This window comes from Dipodomys merriami, unplaced genomic scaffold (assembly GCF_024711535.1).
Source record: "Dipodomys merriami isolate MVZ:Mamm:240054 unplaced genomic scaffold, mDipMer1.0.p SCAF_24, whole genome shotgun sequence".
Lineage (NCBI taxonomy): Eukaryota > Metazoa > Chordata > Mammalia > Rodentia > Heteromyidae > Dipodomys > Dipodomys merriami.
In genome coordinates this window covers 19,319,081-19,336,844 of record NW_027203826.1, presented here as the reverse complement: position 1 = coordinate 19,336,844, position 17,764 = coordinate 19,319,081, and the positions used below count along the sequence as shown (strand labels likewise).

The 17,764-nt window shown below is 34.7% G+C and overlaps 1 protein-coding gene across 2 annotated transcripts in view; it reads left to right on the top strand.

Annotated features, from left to right (window-relative positions):
- The window catches only part of Xpr1 (xenotropic and polytropic retrovirus receptor 1), a 128,892-nt gene that overhangs the window by 96,373 nt on the left and 14,755 nt on the right, over positions 1-17,764 (top strand). For both annotated transcript variants that reach the window (XM_070034329.1, XM_070034330.1), the window contains 3 exons: positions 1,086-1,251; positions 2,633-2,827; positions 14,931-15,097. In XM_070034329.1, coding sequence (XP_069890430.1) covers positions 1,086-1,251; positions 2,633-2,827; positions 14,931-15,097 — 528 coding nt within the window. The remainder of the gene's footprint in view (positions 1-1,085; positions 1,252-2,632; positions 2,828-14,930; positions 15,098-17,764) is intronic.

Sequence of the window (17,764 nt, the reverse complement as noted above, 5' to 3'; positions counted from 1 at the left end):
CTGAAGAGCTAGGGATAAGTTTATTTATAATGGAAATATGCATAGTACCTACCTTTAGAATACTAAAAATTGAGTTAAATCATACATAAACCCTAAGAAAAATACACTGCATCAAAGAGTGGTCATTACATTTAACTTTAATACATTTATTATTGTTTTCAGAACAGTGGGAAGAATGATTTTTTGGGGGGGGGGGACAGTTGTGGGCTTGAACCCTGGGTCTGTCGCTGTCCCTCAGCTCTTCAGCTCAAGGCTAGCACTCTACCACTCGAGCCACAGTGCCACTTCCGGCTTTTTCTGCTTATGTGGTGCTGAGGAATTGAACCCAGGGCCTTATGCATGGAAAGCAAGCACTCTACCACTGAGCCACCTTCCCAGCCCCAGAAGAATGATTTTTTTTTTGTCGGTCATGGGACTTGAACTCTGGGCCTGGGCGCTGTCCCTCAGCTCTTCAGCTCAAGGCGAGCGCTCTACCACTTGAGCTACAACGCCACTTCTGGTTTTCTAGTGGTTTATTGGAGATAGGAGTCTCACGGTCTCTACTGCCCGGGCTGGCTTTGAACAGCGATCCTCAGATCTCAGCCTCCTGAGTAGCTAGGATTACAGGCGTGAGCCACCAGCGCCCGGCCCAGAAGAATGATTTTTATGGTGAAATTATTATCATGAAATTAGTGCAACAGAAGCCAATTTTATTTGACTATAATGTGTGGGATGATGTATAGTCCTTCCTTAGCTTTTCTTTGCAAGCAATGAAGAGCTTTGTGTTTAGTTAGCTACAATAGGAAGATATTCTAGAAGTGATCATAGTACTTTACACTCTAAATTAGACTTCCTTTCAGTGGTTCTATCCTCAGCAGTCTTTCTTTTGCTTTATTTTGTTCTTGGCTTTAAGTCTGCTCACCTCTATTTTTTTAACTGTAGTTATTCCTGTCCTTTATTTCCTTACTTAGTTATACTTAATTATACCCAGCTACTGTTGCTTGGTCCTTGTGTTTGTTGGTAATTGGTGCTCATTAGTTTTGTTTTACTAGCTAAAGTAATCATGCTGAATGATCAAACACAAAATAGATTTTTTTTTCTTTCAGTTTCGAGTATTTACAGCCCCCTTCCACAAAGTAGGCTTTGCTGATTTCTGGCTAGCTGATCAGCTGAACAGCCTGTCAGTGATACTAATGGACCTGGAATATATGATCTGCTTCTACAGTTTTGAGCTGAAATGGGATGAAAATACTGGCCTGTTGCCAAATGCAGGTAGGGTATGAATTTTCATTCATACCAAGAAATATTGAGAATGGTAACTGGGAAAGTTAAGGACATGGTGAAATTTCATCAAATAAAATTACAAACTTGGTCTGGGAAGGTGGCTCAGTGGTAGAGCGCTTGCCTTGCATGCATGAGGCCCTGGGTTCAATTCCTCAGCACCACATAAGCAAAAAAGAAAAAGCCAGAAGTGGCGCTGTGGCTCAAGTGGTAGAGCGCTAGCCTTGAGCTGAAAAGCTGAGGGACCAGCGCCCAGGCCGAGTTCAGGCCCCACATCCGGACCCCAAAAAAAAAAATTACAAACTTAATTAAATGTGCTTGGCATTCTGTTAACAATCTCTGATTCTGAAATCTGACTTTTAAATCATGTTATGAGTTTAGCCATCCATTTGCCAAGAGCTTTACAACTTATTTAAAAAGGATTCTAACACTTAAAAAAAATTCTAGTAGTTATAGTGCAGTGCTTTAATGCCAATAATTTGTCATCATAATATTTTTCTATACTATTATATAGATATTAATGATCAAATGTACTATTTATTTAGTTCAAATCAAGTACTTTATGAAAGATTCCTTTTAATAGTTATTTGGTTGAGACCTTTTGTTTTTACTACTAGTTCTTTGTCATACCTTTAGTTTATGCCTGGAATTATATTATTAAGGAAGTTTGCCTTTGTGACAACAATTTAATGTAGATATTATAGCATCTGACTAACAAAAGTTATTGATAATTTTGACAAGATGGCATTCACCTGTAATACAAGCACTTTAGAGACTAAGGCAGGACTATCCAGAAGTTCCAGGACAGCCTGGGCTACAAAGCAGGATCTTGTCTCAAAATACATTAGAGCCTGTGTGACATATTTTGAATGAATGCCAGTGGATCACAACTCTTGTTTAGATTTGTCATGTTATATAACCAGAGTTCAACAAAAGTAAAACTATTCTTGGTTTAAAAAAGAAAGTAATATAAACATTTTCTTGGATGTATTATAGTGATTTGGAGCTAATGAAATTGTAGTACCTTTTAAATTTGTAGATGTTTCAGTTGCTTTAAATTATACAACAAAGCAATTTATTCTCCTTTGATTAGCATGCTCATTTTCTAATTCACTTATAGCTTTATCATACTCAAGAGAAAGTGATTCTAGGACAGCTATTCAAAAATCTAAGAGGAAAAAATGTCCAACTAATTTCTTTTTACCTTTTTTTTAATAGCTTGTCAACGATTAAAAAGCTTGAAAATACAGATATTTGCAAGAAGGAAAAACTAAAATATAAGACTTTTAAGACTTGCTAATGGTTACATTTATGACTTAATGTAACTAGATATTGTCTTTTTTAATGTTTTATTCTTTTGAAATTTTCTCAGAAACAAAAATTTGCAACAAATATACGTACGGTGTGCGAGCCATCGTTCAGTGCATTCCTGCTTGGCTTCGGTTCATCCAGTGCCTGCGCCGATACCGTGACACAAAAAGGGCCTTTCCTCATTTAGTTAATGCTGGCAAATACTCCACAACTTTCTTCATGGTGACGTTTGCAGCTCTTTACAGCACTCACAAAGGTATTCTATGATTGACTACAAAGAGATTTTTACCACCTAGATTTTTATTACTTCAGTCTGTCCTTACTCTTGTTATTTTTCATTTGTCATGGTCTTTCCACTGAAGTTTGAGTCTGCTCAGTTACTTCAGTTTATTCTTGAAAACAATTTTAGTCTCAAAGTACTGGCAAGTACTTTGAAAAGAAGTACAATCATCCAGAATAGGAAGGATTATGATAATGTTTGAAATCCTGGAATTATGTTCAATCTATGGATGCTTTGAATTTTCATTTGCTTTTTTAGACTTCTTTTTTCATTAATGGGGTTGGGAAATAACTAGGTGAACAAGATTACCTCTGGCATCAAGTATATTTTTAATCTCTTCCCTTTACCAAGTAGTAAGAGTTGTTTCCAGCCCATTTAACTGCAAATTCAGTTCTCTGATCCCTCTAGGTTCTCATCTCCATGGCAACCTGTTATTACTTGCAAGTGCTCTTCTGTTGGAAAGAAAAAAGCTTTTAAGTTCTGGGCCACATGCAGTCACTCCTTTTGAATTTTTAACCTTTTTCTAAGAACTGTCAATCAACTATCTCACTTCCTTTTTCTAAACTGCTTTCCTTCTTTGTTTTATAGAGTATATCAGCCCTCACCTTAGACTCAACTTTTTCATCTTAGTTGGTAAAGAAATGTTACTAATTGAATTTATTATTTACTTACTTTTCAATAATTGAGTAGAAATTGTCAATAATTTTTTTGTAAAAGGCTATGCTTTAGTGTTACAGAAATCTTAGTGTTTCAGAATTTTAAATTATCTAAAGTATATCTGTTAGCCATGAAAGATCAAGGCATTTTAGTAAACATTGAGTTTTGGTCCAGCAGAGCACATGAATTTTAGGATTTTCTGTTCATGTAAAGAATGTCATTAGAATTTTGATGGAAATTATATTACTTTGGTAATATGGCCATTTCACAATATTCTACTGATCTACAAATGTAGAAAGCCTAGTGTCTTCACTTTCGTCATGGTTATAAGTTTTTATTATAAAGATCTATGAGCTCCTTAGTTAAAATTATTCCTACTTTTTTTGCTGTGGTGGGCTTTTTTTTTTTTTTTTTTGTCGATTGTGGGCCTGAACTCTGGGCCTGGGCACTGTCCCTCAGTTCTTCAGCTCAAGGTTAGCCCTCTAGCACTTGAGCCACAGCTCCACTTCCAGCTTTTTCTGCTTATGTGGTGCTGAAGAATCGAACCCAGGGCCTCATGCATGCAAGACAAGCACTCTACCACTGACCCACCTTCCCAGCCCATGCTGTGGTGGTTTTTGTTTTGAGTTTGGTTTGCTTTTGAGGCTATTGTGAGTGGGATTTTTTTTTATTTCTTTCTCAGTATGTCCCAAAATAGTTCTTACCCTCAATAATTTATAACTTAATAGAGAAAACAGACAAGTAAAACTATTTTAATTGGTTATAGGACAATATGGATACTGAAGCACAACTTAGATATGGTTACAAAGTAAATTTATTTATTTACTCTTTATAATTTCACAAAGGGCTTTAAAATAAGAGTACAAAGAGAAAAACAAGATATCAAAAATGCCTACAGCACAAGTAAGTTTCTAATCCAATCTTCAGGCCACAGGATGAAGAGTTTAGAGAAGATTTCCAAAGGGTGATGACTAGACTAACTCCTATTACAATACATTAGGTCTAAAAAGATTCTTGTTATTTCATTAAGTGCCTTGTTCAAGACCTTGCAGTACACACATGCATGTGTATATATGTATATGTGTACATACAACACTGGACAATGGATCTCAGAACCTTATGCTTGGTAATTGTTATATCCTACCCATACAATCTGAGTGGTAAAAGAAATCCCATTTCTTTCACCCTAGAACTCTTTTGTTGTTGCTTTTGTTTCACACAAAGCCACATCTTAAGAAGTGGAGATACTGTTTGTTTACTTCACAGATTTGTTATAAGTATTAAGTAAAGGAGTATGAATGAAATCATCTTGATGATTCTAATGTGCGACTAGATGGAATGTATATTGAAATACAATATAGTTTCCTTGTTGATGAGTCTTTTTAAGAGAAACTGTTATTGTGATCACCTTGGGTTGAAAGTTGCAAGTATCTGTTAGGGATGTTCAGTTGGAAATGTTTTGGACTGGTATATTTGTCTTATGCCTATACTCCTTACTACTCAGGATACTGAGATCTAGGATCAATGTTCAAATTTAGCCAGGGCAGACAAATCTAAGAGACTTATCTCCAGCTAACCAGCAAAAAGCCAGAAGTGGAGGTGTCCATCAAGTGTTAAAGCTTCAACCTTTAGCAAAAAAGTTAAGTGAGAGTGAAGCCCTTGAGGTCAAGCCCCAGTACTGTCAGCGAAAAGGAAAAAGAACCCATTGCAACAATGAGATGTACAAGACATTATGGTGAAAAACGAACTTTACAACTTTGGCCCGGGGTGGGGGTGGGGATGGGGGGGAGGGGGCGATATTGGCGATCTGCTGGGATTCTAAGGGGAAACAAAGGAGGAGGTAACAATGCTTGATAAGAAATATACTTATTACCTTACTCATGTATTATAACCCCTGGGTACGGTATTTTCACAATTAAAAAAAACTTATTAATAAAAAAAATAAAATTCAAGATCAAAAGAAAAAAAATGTTTTGGGCTTTTTCTTCTGGAAATACAGTTGTTTACCTATTGAACACAATTCATGTGCTTATGGTCAGAAAAAATTTTAGAGGGACCAGTAGTTACATATTTTAATTTTGTCCCTGAAATTTTTTTAAACATTTTATTGTTGTGACATATTAAATATATCACAAATTTTTCTACCAAGAAACTTAGAACAGGAGTAAAACAAGAAGACAACTGAAGAGGGGACTATCAATAGAAAACATGACATTGAGTGATAAAATAATTTTATTTCTATTATTTTTAAATTATTTTTGACAATATTCCAGTAGAAAAGACATTAAGCAACAGACCTGAGAAATAATCACTGAATCAAAAGAATAAATTCAATGTGTTTAACTGAATCAGTGTATGAAGTTGTAAAGGATAACTATTTTAAGGAAGAATGAGTAAAAGATAGCAAGATAGCCTTGTCCAGACTCAGAGATCTGAGTCTTTTCAAAGAACTAACCTGCAAGGGTTACCATAGAAACAGCATTACATTTAAAAGGCATTCTCAATATTGTGTCACAGATTGTTTCTTATATTATGCTGTATGATTTCTTATATTATACTACTGTATATTAAAATGGAAGCATAAGAGTTAACTCTACACCTAGAAAAATTTTTTAGAAGGCTAGGGAAGAGTTAGCTGACCATGTTAGACTAAGCATGATGCTTTTGGGAGCCAACCCTCATTGGTTATATTGGAAGAAAAGCTCATTTGAAACATTTCAATTATATTGAAATTATATTCAATTTAATTTTCTATCGTTGATTTTTAGAAACAGATTTTTAGCTAGCAGCCAGCCTTTTTTTTTTTTTTTTTCAGAATTTGAATTTCATTACAGGGCTAAATTTGAAACCAACTCCTATAAGTATTTTGTTAGCATTGGGATTACAGGAGGCAGGAAAGTGTTTTAAATGGTGTTTTGTTGTCCTTGAGGTTTTTTTGGCTTTGGCAGGAAAAGCCTGTGGGAGGTACAATAATAGAAAAGGTCCATTATGTTGTTAGCTCACTAGATTTTCTGTTTTCCATTTGTTCTTGGTGGATTTAGCGCTTTCCTACTCTTGTTACTATATTGAGGGGGGAATTCAATTTTAAAATGCTCCTTATTTTCCTTTAGGTTGTTTTGGTAGCATTCACTATTAAACTTTTTTAAATGCTTGGACAAAAACAGATTCTATGCACTTAGAATTCATTTGTGTCCAAATGGTTGGTGCCCAGATCCCTTCTAGATCCCTTCTTTAACATTCAGTAGGGGTGTGCTGTGCCTTCTAATGAAATTTCCTCAGCAGTACTTTAGTGCCTCTAATGTAATAGTTACATCATTGTTCTAATGAAGAACACATAGTCCTGGTGTGTTTCCTCTCTCAGGCATGACCAATTTGTTACTGTCTTGTTTCTATGCTGAATAATAGACTGCAATTCCAGATTTGGAGTTTTCTATATTATAATGGAATGGTAATTGTTTTTTAATTCTCTGGAGAAATTTTTGTCCTGTTAACATTAAAAGATAATATGTATAATTTTTTAAAACTCATTTCAATAAATGTTCCCATTTTTGCCTTACTATTGAAAATAGTTCAAAACTAACATTAAGTAGCTTTAAAAATAGTTAAATTTCCTTCTTATCTCCTTTGTTACTTGAAGAAAAGGCTTTGAAAAAAGTAGCTGTATGCTTTTTTTCCGATACCATTTTAGTTGTCTTTTCTCTAATCACCTTTGATTTCTTAATTGCTCTTACAACTAGAAGATGTGATCAGCATTTCTGTATAAGTCATGTTGCTTTTGAAAACACTCACTTAACAAAAGTCTATAAAGGTTAAAAAGAATCTACTTTTCTTTCTTCCTTCCTTCCTTCCTTCCTCTCTCTCTCTCTCTCTCTCTCTCTCTCTCTCTCTCTCTCTCTCTCTCTCTCTCTCTCTCTCTCTCTCTCTCTCTCTCTCTCTCTCTCTCTCTCTCTCTCTCTCTGTTTCTTTTCTTTTCTTCTGCAGTATTGGGGTTTGGATTCAGGACCTTTGCTGTTCAGCCATCCCTCTAGCCCTTTCAGGGTTTGGGGCTCTTTCTTGGCTTTTTCTGCTCAAGGCTGAAGCTCTACCACTTGAACTACACCTCTACTTTGGGCCTTTTGCTAGCTAATTGACAATAAGAGTCTCATCTACTTTTCTGCCTGTGCTGGCTTTTTTTTGTAATTTATTGGAGATAAGTGTCTCAGACTTTGTAGTTCAGTCACTTCCCAACTGGCCTGAAGGTGAACAAACAAGAATAAGCTACTATTATTTTAAATTACTGAGTTTTATATTGATTTATTATGTAGCAATAGCTTTCTTTCCTGGGATGGCTTTGAACCATACTCAGAATATTTTTTTAATTGGCAATGGACATAAACGTAATTTTGAAGATAAATAAAAACAAGTGCTAAACATGGATAATGTTTCACTTCACTAATAAAATTAATTCAAATTAAAATAGTATTTATCAAAGGAAATGTTGATATGAAGGGACAGACTCATCAATTTGATCATTAGGTATCTTAAAATCATTAATATCGTTTAACTTTTCCATAACTTTTTTCATGGTATTACACAGTGGAAAACTGAAATCTACCACTTTAGCCACAGTGCCACTTCGAGTTTCCTAGCGTTCAAATGGAGATAAGAGTCTCACAGACTTTCCTGCCTGGGCTTTGAACCACAATCTTCAGATCTTAGCCTCCAGAGTAGCTAGGATTACAGCTGTGAGCCATCAGCACCTGGCTTCATGGAAATATCTTTTAAAAGAGGAAATTCCGAAGTTTATGTATTTTAAACTTTTCAGAAGTTTAATCATAATGTATTTTGGCAGTGATTTCTTTGAATTTATACTGTTTGGGGTTTGCTCTACTTGTTGAGTCTATAAGTTTACATGTCTTGCTTATTTGATGGAATTTTATGAAATTTTTTTCTTTTTAAAGTTGAGATGTACTCAGAGAAACAGCGCTAGTACAAAAACTTTCCTGAGCCAGGCACCAGTGACTCAAAACTATATTGTAGTCCCAGCAACTCAGGAGGCTGAGATCTGAGGATCACAGTTAGAAGCCAGCCTGGTAGGGAAGGCTGTGAGACTCAACTCATCTCCAGTTAGAAAACTGGAAGTGGCACTGTGGTTCAAAGTGATAGAGCACTAGCCTTGAGCAAAAAAAAAATGCTCAGGGACAGCACTCAGGCCCTAAGTTCAAGCCTCATAACTAACAAAAAAAAAACCTTCCTGGATTACTGACTTATTTCAATTTCTGGTTCTTTTATCTTTAAATCTAATGAGTTCCATTTTTTGCCCAAAATTGCAAAGAGTGTGGACTTTTTGTAAGCATAAGTTAGGAACGTGGCATAATCTACATCCACGGTCAGATCCTGTAACTTCAAATCTGATATTTTTCTCTCTCTCTGACCTTCTAAGAATCCTTATCTGTAAAATGGAAATAATAATGTCTGCAGTACCTGCCCTCAGGGAAGATGATAATCACCTAAGAGTGTAATACACATCATTTTGCATGCTAGCTAAAATACAGATAACTAAAATAAGGTCAGGGTGATGCACCTTGACTTACGTTTGGGCTACATCTTGATAAACCTTATACATTAAAAATATTCTAAGCAAAAATTGAAGGCTAGGCAGAGTGGCCCAAGGCTATAATCCTAGTTCCTTCGGAAACTGAGATTGGAAAAATCACAGTTTGAGGCCAGTTCAGTTTATGAGACCCCCCACATCTCAACCACTGTCTGGTCCTTGTGGCACATACTTGTCATCCCTGATGACACAGAAGCACAAGTAGAAGAATCACAACCCATCAGAGCAAGACCCTGCCTTATAAATAACCAGCCCATAAAAGGTCTGGAGACATGACTCAGGTGCAAGCACAAGGTCATTGTCAATCCCCCTAGGACTGTCAATTTTTTTAAATGCATTTAATAATTTAGCCTACCAAATATGAAAAGCTTGGCAATATAGCACACTGTAGAATCTGAGTTGTTTAAACTCATTAGCTCATGACTGACTTATGCTTGCTTCTATAGCCTATTATCACTAGAGTATTATATGGCATATCACTCATCTTAGAACAGATCAAAATTTAAAGTATAGATTTCTTTTGAATACATATGGTTTTTACATCATTGTAAAATAAAACTCAAGTTAGACATCTGTATGCTTGCTAAGATGGTAAGCTCAATCGTAATTTAGCTTCTATAGGTTTGGACCCTGAAAACAGTGTTCACTCTATTTTGTTATTTAAATTAAAAACCAGCAAATAATTAGCAGATCGGCTATTTTATATGAAAAGAAAACAATTTAGTTGAAAATTGTTCACTTTCTCTCTTAACTTTTTTCCTTTTTAAGATATCATTCCTGAAGGAAAAACTGATCTGTATAAAACTCTTAAGGAATATATTTTTCTTTGTTTTCGATTCGGGTGGATATCATTACCATAAATACATTCAATATGAATGTATTTCTAATATGGCTGGCAGATGCATGATACATAGAAGGTTAGGGTAGAATAATAATCACTTGATTTTCTGTGATTCTGAACATGACTAAAGTAGACTACTGAGGTTAGCCAAGAGAGAATAAGATATAATTGCTTGCCTAAAGTGATAATATCTTTTCAGTGTATCCTTCGAATACCAATGAAGCAGATAATTTCAGCAAGAAGGCTTTCTTCATTTGGGAACTGGGAAATGAGGGTAGTAATTAAAATGAGACCAAACTATATGTGCATATGCCAGATATATGTTAATCATTGGGTTCCACAAGATAAAATATCTCTGAAGTATTCTATAAGAATATTTATTATTTACTTAAACTTTAGTAAGTCTTCATGAGTGTTTCACAGAAATTTTGTAGAATAATATAGGCTTAAAAAAGAGGGAGACACTTGACCTATTGTATTATTTTAAGAATTAAACTATAATGACAAGACTTAAAGTATAGGAATACTAAAAATTAGCATTATTAACTTATTATTTGACTTTTTACAGTCTTTTATATGGTAATTTATACTCAATTATTCAGTAAAAGAGAAAAGAAAATTAGCTTTCAGAAATTAGCTTTCACGAGAATACTTTAACTCCTACTAAATATATATTACTCTATTCTTGTAACCTTATTTTTACTAATAAACAAAATATATTAGAAAATCCAAGCCATATGTAGAGTAGATTACACATATAAGCATTTAGTTCTGAAAGTCACTAACATAATTAACAGTTCAGTTCGCTTCTTTTCAGAAATGAGAAGAGTGGATTTTGTTTGGTAGGGAGAGGGAGAGAACAAAGAAGTGGAGGGAAGGAAAGGGGGGGGGAGAAGAGAGGGAAAGGAAGAGAGGAAAGCTGGAAATCAAACCCAAGGGTCTTAGACATGTTGGACAAGATCTATACCACTGAGTTACATTCCCAACTCTGAAAAGAGTGAATTGTTAGTGAATTGATAAAATTACTTTATTTTTTGTAAACTTTACTCAATGCATTAAAATGTAACCATGATGCTAATTACTGAATGATACTACTTACTAGATTTGCATCTGTATGGAATGAAATAAACATATTGGAACACATTCACCTATACTCAGTATATATTTTTAGAAATTAATAATTCATATACATGATGTTGTAATACAAATATTCAACCCAATATGCCTTTTTTTTTAATGTGCTGGTAATAGGACTTGAATTTAGAGCCTAGCACTCTTGCTTAGCTTTTTTACTCCGGCTAGGCACTATACAACTTTAGCCACACCTCTACATTTTTTGCTCATTAATTGGAGAGAAATCTCACAGACTTTTCTGCTTTGACTGTCTTTGGACCACAGTCCTCATATTTAAACCTCCTGAGTAGCTAGGATTACCAAGATGATCCACCTTCACCCAGCTCTAGTAAGCTTTTGATAAGGAATAATTTTTGTGAAAATAATTTAAACCTGAAAGTATCTCTATCTCCAAGTTGGACTTGTGGGCCATTTAAAAAAAGTACCAGTGGCATTTCCCTCCCATTGATTTTCTAAGAGAATATGCTTTAAGTGACATATGCCTAATAAACCATTTCTCAAGTGTGATCATGAGTAGATGCACAACTGTAGCTTTTGCTGAATCATATACCGATTAGCAAATTTTTTGATAATAAAATAACATTTAGTTTAGAGTTGGAAAAATATTTATAGATATAACCTGTACATTTATATAGGTTTATATAAATGTATATTGATTTTATATCAATTTATAGTTATAAATTTGTATAATTTAATTGGTACTGGAGTTCTGAATTATCCATTATATATATATACGTGTGTGTGTGTGTGTGTGTGTGTGTGTGTATTGTGTATGCATGTGCTCATGGTCCTGAGATTTGAACTTAGGACCTAGGCACTGTGTGTGTGTGTGTGTGTGTGTGTGTGTGTGTGTGTGTGTGTGTGTGTGTGTGTGTGTGTGTGTGTGTGTGTGTGTGTGTGTGTGTGTGTGTGTGTGTGTGTGTGTGTGTGTATTGTGTATGCATGTGCTCATAGTCCTGAGATTTGAACTTAGGACCTAGGCACTGTCCCTGATCTTTTTTGCTCACTTTACCATTGAGCCATAGCTCCACTCTGGCTTTTTTGCTAGTTATTTGGAGATAAGAGTCTCATAGACTTTGCTGCCTGAGCTGACTTTTGAACAATGATCTTCACATCTCAGTCTCCTTGGTAGCGAGGATTATGGGATGAGCCACTGGCATCCAGTAGTATCCACTTTTTGTAGCCATCTAAGTAATTCTGATTAAATAACCAGTCAACTTTCTACAACACAAATCTGATCCTAAGACCAAAAAAGGTATTCCACAGTCAGGTTTAAAATGTCCTTTCCACCCTCATTAACCCAGTGTCCTTACTCTGTATGTCACCTCTTCTAGGTATAGATGACTTAGCTTTTCAACCATACCTTATGCTTTCACACCTCTTTTCATTATTTTCCTTCTGTTTTGGATGACCTCACCTCATTTTCCTGCCTTTTACTATAGTATTTATTTCATTTTCTATAAATAACTCAAATGCTATTTCCTTTTATTTCCTACTACTGGAAACATTCCCATGTTCCTTGATGTCCTTGTACCTCTTTATTTATACTTCATTTGAGTTCAAATTGATCATCAATAAATCCTATTAGATTGTACATGACAATTACGTTTGAATCATATTGTCCTTTAACATGTTATTCTCAAAGTGATGAATACTTGTTTATATTAATAGGAACAGTATGAATAGTGCCTGAGATAGCCCTCACTGTTAGTACATTTGAAAAACTAACCGAAATATACTTTCTATGTTAGATGTTGTATACCATTTAATTTTTTTATTTTTAATTTGATTATCAAGGGGATGTACAGAGGGGTTACAGTTACATAAGTGAGGTAGTGAGTACATTTCTTGTCGAACTTATTACCCCCTCCCTCATTTTTCTCCCAGTTCCCCCCCCCCGCAAAAACCTCTCCCCAGTTGTATAGATCATTTCCAGAATATTGTCTTGTGAGCATTACTGCTGCATTGGTTTCCCCTTTGTCCTTTGTCTCACCATTTTGTTGTTCCCATTCCTTTCCCTAATTCAGATAAATGTATATACAATACCCAGGGTACCAAAATTAAATACAGTGACAACAGGGGAAGATACAAAAGAAACAAGAAATCACATAGTACAGTAAAAACAACAACAAAAAACCTCTCTGTCCATGTCCAGTAGATACATGAAGAAATGCAATTCAAAACATTAAGATTCCACCTCACACCAGTTAGAATGGCCATTATCAAGAAATCCAATAACAGTAGATGCTGGAGGGGATGTGACCAAAAGGCAATGCTACTACCTTGTTGGTGGGAGTATATACTTGTTCAATCACTCTGGAAAGCAGTATGGAGATTCCTCAAAAGACTACACATAGAGCTCCCCTATGACCCAGCAATCCCATTTCTGGGCATTTACCCAAATGACCATAAACAAGGCCACACTAAAGCTACTAGCAAAGCTATGTTCATCGCATCATTATTCACCATAGCTAAGATTTGGAACCAACCCTGATGCCCCTCAGTAGATGAATGGATCAAGAAAATGGAATTCTATGCTTCCATCAGAAAGAATGACACTGTCCCATTTGTAAGGAAAAGAATGGCTTAGAAAAAAATCATATTAAGTAAGCCAGACCCAAGGAAACATAGATCTCATGGTTTCTCTCATTGGTAATAATTAGTATATATCTGGAATAATCCTAGCAGAGAGCAAAATAGCTCAACAGCCATGTTCATATGACCATATAAGATGATACTAAGCAAAGTGTACACCATTTTTTCAGGTAATTTCAGCAGTGATCTTAAAATACCCATATCTTCCATGTAGAGTGCACTTATTATAATGAGTTGGGAACTTACCAGAAATGAATTTCAGAGAACATAGGAAACACTTATAACCAAAAAAACATATATAGCCACATTGGTAACTAATAATAATTTTAAATAGTTTATAATATTGTTATATATTTATTACTGTATCATAAATAATTTATTGTTCACTATAATTTATAAATCTGTATATAAATTTATAGCTTATAAATTTATATAGACTAATTTATAAACTATGTATAAATTTATCAATATAATTTATATATAGACTGTAATTTATAAATCTGTAACTACATATGCAGTTATTTTTATTTGTATTCAATGTGTTCTCAGCATAAAACAAAATTTGACCTTTGTATCAATAAACACTTTCTAAAAGATGTAAAATATCATTTTTGGACTCAAGAAATTTACTTTTTAATCTTTTAATTCAGTTTTTAAAGTTTCTTTGTATTATCTTTAGTTGTATAAGGAGTTTCAATTCAGCATGTCAGTGTAAGAGTTATATATGTCCTTAAGACTAAATTCCTCATCAATCTGCCATATTCTGGCATTTTATCTACAATTATTGGATTGTCTTCACAGTTAATACTGAGAAGATCAAACTGTGTGAAGGGAATGTTGTTATAAAAACAACTCAAAAATTTCTTGCAGCAAATATACCACATTCTTTGTTAGTGATGTTTCCAAAATTTTACCATCTTTTACCCTAAGCTGCCACCTGATGGCAAAGATTTTAATGACATTTTGTAGAATATTCAAAAAAGATCCATTAAAATCATTCAGATTTCTATGTATTTGATGTGGGGTCTCCAAAATTCTAAATGCACATTTGTAAAAATATGATGTACTCAATAAAAGTTTGATGATGATTTTAGATCTCAAGGATATCATTTATTTAACTTTTGCTAGACAATGATTCTTATAAGGAGATTTGTTTTAGAAAAGTCATAGTTACCTTAAAACTTTTAAAATTAGTTTTATTTAATAAAGAGTTTTACTTGTTTAGTAACTTTCTCTCTTTTCCTTTCCCTTTTCTTCAGAACAAAGACACTCTGACACTAATGTGTTCTTTTACTTGTGGATCGTCTTTTGTGTCATCAGTTCCTGCTACACCCTCATCTGGGATCTAAAGATGGATTGGGGTCTATTTGATAAGAATGCTGGAGAAAACACTTTCCTCCGGGAAGAGATTGTATATCCTCAAAAAGTATGTATAAGATGTTTGCATTATGTCTCATTTATTACATCCTATTGCAAAACAGATCTAATTCCTGATTATATTAACCTAGTAAAATTAGAAAGTATTTCCCCAAACAATCAAATCATCAATATATTATGTATAGGTACTGTTCGAAGTATAAACAAAATAAATTGTGTTCCTCCAGGAGGCTATAAACTGTTTTCTAAACAAATAAAGGAATTCTAGTACAATACAACAAAAAAATAGAACAGCAGGTGAGATTGATTGGACTATATTGGTTTTTTTGTTTTGTTTTGTTTTTTTGTTTTTTGTTTTTGTTTTTATTTTTGGGTCCAGTCATGGGGCCTGAACTCTGGGCCTGGGCACTGTCCCTCAGCTCTTCAGCTCAAGGCTAGCACTCTACCACTTGAGCCACAGTGCCACTTCCGGCTTTTTTCTTATGTGGTGCTGAGGAATCAAACCCAGGGCCTCGAGCATGCAAGGCAAGTGTTCTACCACTGAGCCACCTTCCCAGCCCTGGACTATATTGTTAATGTGGAAAAGTAACAATGAAATCTTTCTCTATAACAAGTATAAGTTAGGGGTGGGAAGGTGGCTCAGTGGTAGAGCGCTTGCCTTGCATGCCTGAGGCCCTGGGTACCATTCCTCAGCACCACATAAGCAAAAAGAAAAAGCCGGAAGTGGCACTGTGGCTCAAGTGGTAGAGCGCTAGCCTTGAGCTGAAGAGCTGAGGTACAGTGCCCAGGCCCAGAGTACAGGCCCTACGACCAGACCCTCCCCCCCCCAAAAAAAACAAATATAAGTTAATTAACAAAAAAAACTAGAAGAATAATATATTCTTAAGAAACCTTTCTAACTTTTTAAGCATATTTGTCATTCATACTAATTATTTTTACCTATGCAAGTTTCCATTGCTGCGATTAATAAATTGTAGTATAATCTATTTGGGCATAGTTAAGTAGTAGTCAATGAATATGGAACAAGTGCATACCTATTTGACTAAAGGAGCAGCTGAACACCTACAAGAAAGGGAATACCTGACTGCTTGGGTACATAGGTTTCTGCTTTTGTTCAGTTCAACCAGTATTTGTTACAATCAAGTGCCAATTATAATTATATAATTATAAATTATAGGCAATAATTATTTTAGATTTTTTTCCACATGTGACTAAAAGGATGGAGGCTGAATTTAAGTCAAAAGATTAAAAGTGGACTGGGAAGGTAGCTCAGTGGTAGAGCACTTGCCTTGTATGCATGAGGCCCTGGGTTCCATTCCTCAGCACCACATAAGCAGAAAAAAAAAAGGCAGAAGTGGCGCTGTGGTTCAAGTAGTAGAGCGCTAGCCTTGAGCTGAAGAGCTGAGGGACAGCGCAAAGGCCCAGAGTTCAGGCCCCATGACTGGACCCAAAAAAAAAAAAAAAAAAAAGGTTAAAAGTGTACTCTCAGATGCATTAATAAAAAGATACATTTGTGACTAGACTTTGAAGGAAATAAACAATGAACTAAGAATCCTAATATGTAAATTTAATCTGCTGTGTTACTTAACTGTATCTGTAAGCAACCAGATTATGGTGGATTCTAAAAGGTTAAGGAAATTAGACTATATGCTCAGATTTAGATTGCATTATGGGTAAGAAGGTATGGATTGATCATTAGTTAATATTTTATACATTATATTAAAATGTCCTTAAGTACCTTAAAATTATGTTTTGATTGATTGTTGTTTACTGCAGCTTGAACTTAGTGCCTGGGCATTGTCCCTTAGCTTTTTTCATTCAAAGCTGGCATTCTACCACTTGAGCCACACCTCCATTTCCAGCTCTTTTGCTGGGTAATTAAAGATAAATCTGACAGACTTTCCTGCCTAGACTAGCTTCAAACTGCAGCCTTAGATCTCAGCTTCCTGAATAACTAGGATCATAGGTATGAGCCACTAGTGCTCAGCTTAAAATTATATTTTGGCAGTATGTAATTCAGTAATTCTTATTTGTTGGGTAGGGAAAGCTGATTCCAAATTTGAGGATTGAAGAAAAGTAATAAAGTAAACACAAAGAATGAAATATAGTGAAACTTCAAATGAGCAAATGCATGAAAAAAAAAATCAAGAGTAGGCATGAATTAAGTTAAATGGCCTTTTGTACTTAGCCCTTATATTATTCTTGCTGGAGTGAAAGCTGTAATATATTTCTAATTACGATATGCTTAGGTAAATTGTAACTTTGTATAAATATTAATCCATTATCTTTTTAAACACTTCAGATTTATTGATTTCTATATAATGAAGTTAGTAAAAGGATGTTTTGGTCGGTTTTTTGGTTACTGCATATGATCATGAACCTCAGAAATAAAGTATCTAACTTTCCTACCATATGGTTTTCAAATTTATAAGAAAAATGTTTTGCTGAATCATTGCATCACTTTGAGTTTTGAAAAGGCAAATATTGAGAAAAATTCACCCAGCTTAAAAAGTAAGAAAAGGACAAGAGGAGCCAAGAATTAAGTGTATGTTGAAGAGTAAGAGATGTAGGTAGGAGAGGGATGGTTGAGAATGTTGAAAGGGTGACATTGATCAGAATACAATGTGTTCATAAACTGCTTTGTTAAATGGCAATAGCTTTGGACAACTACTTAAATTTAAAAAAAAAAGAATAAAATCGTTTGTGGAGTCCAGTT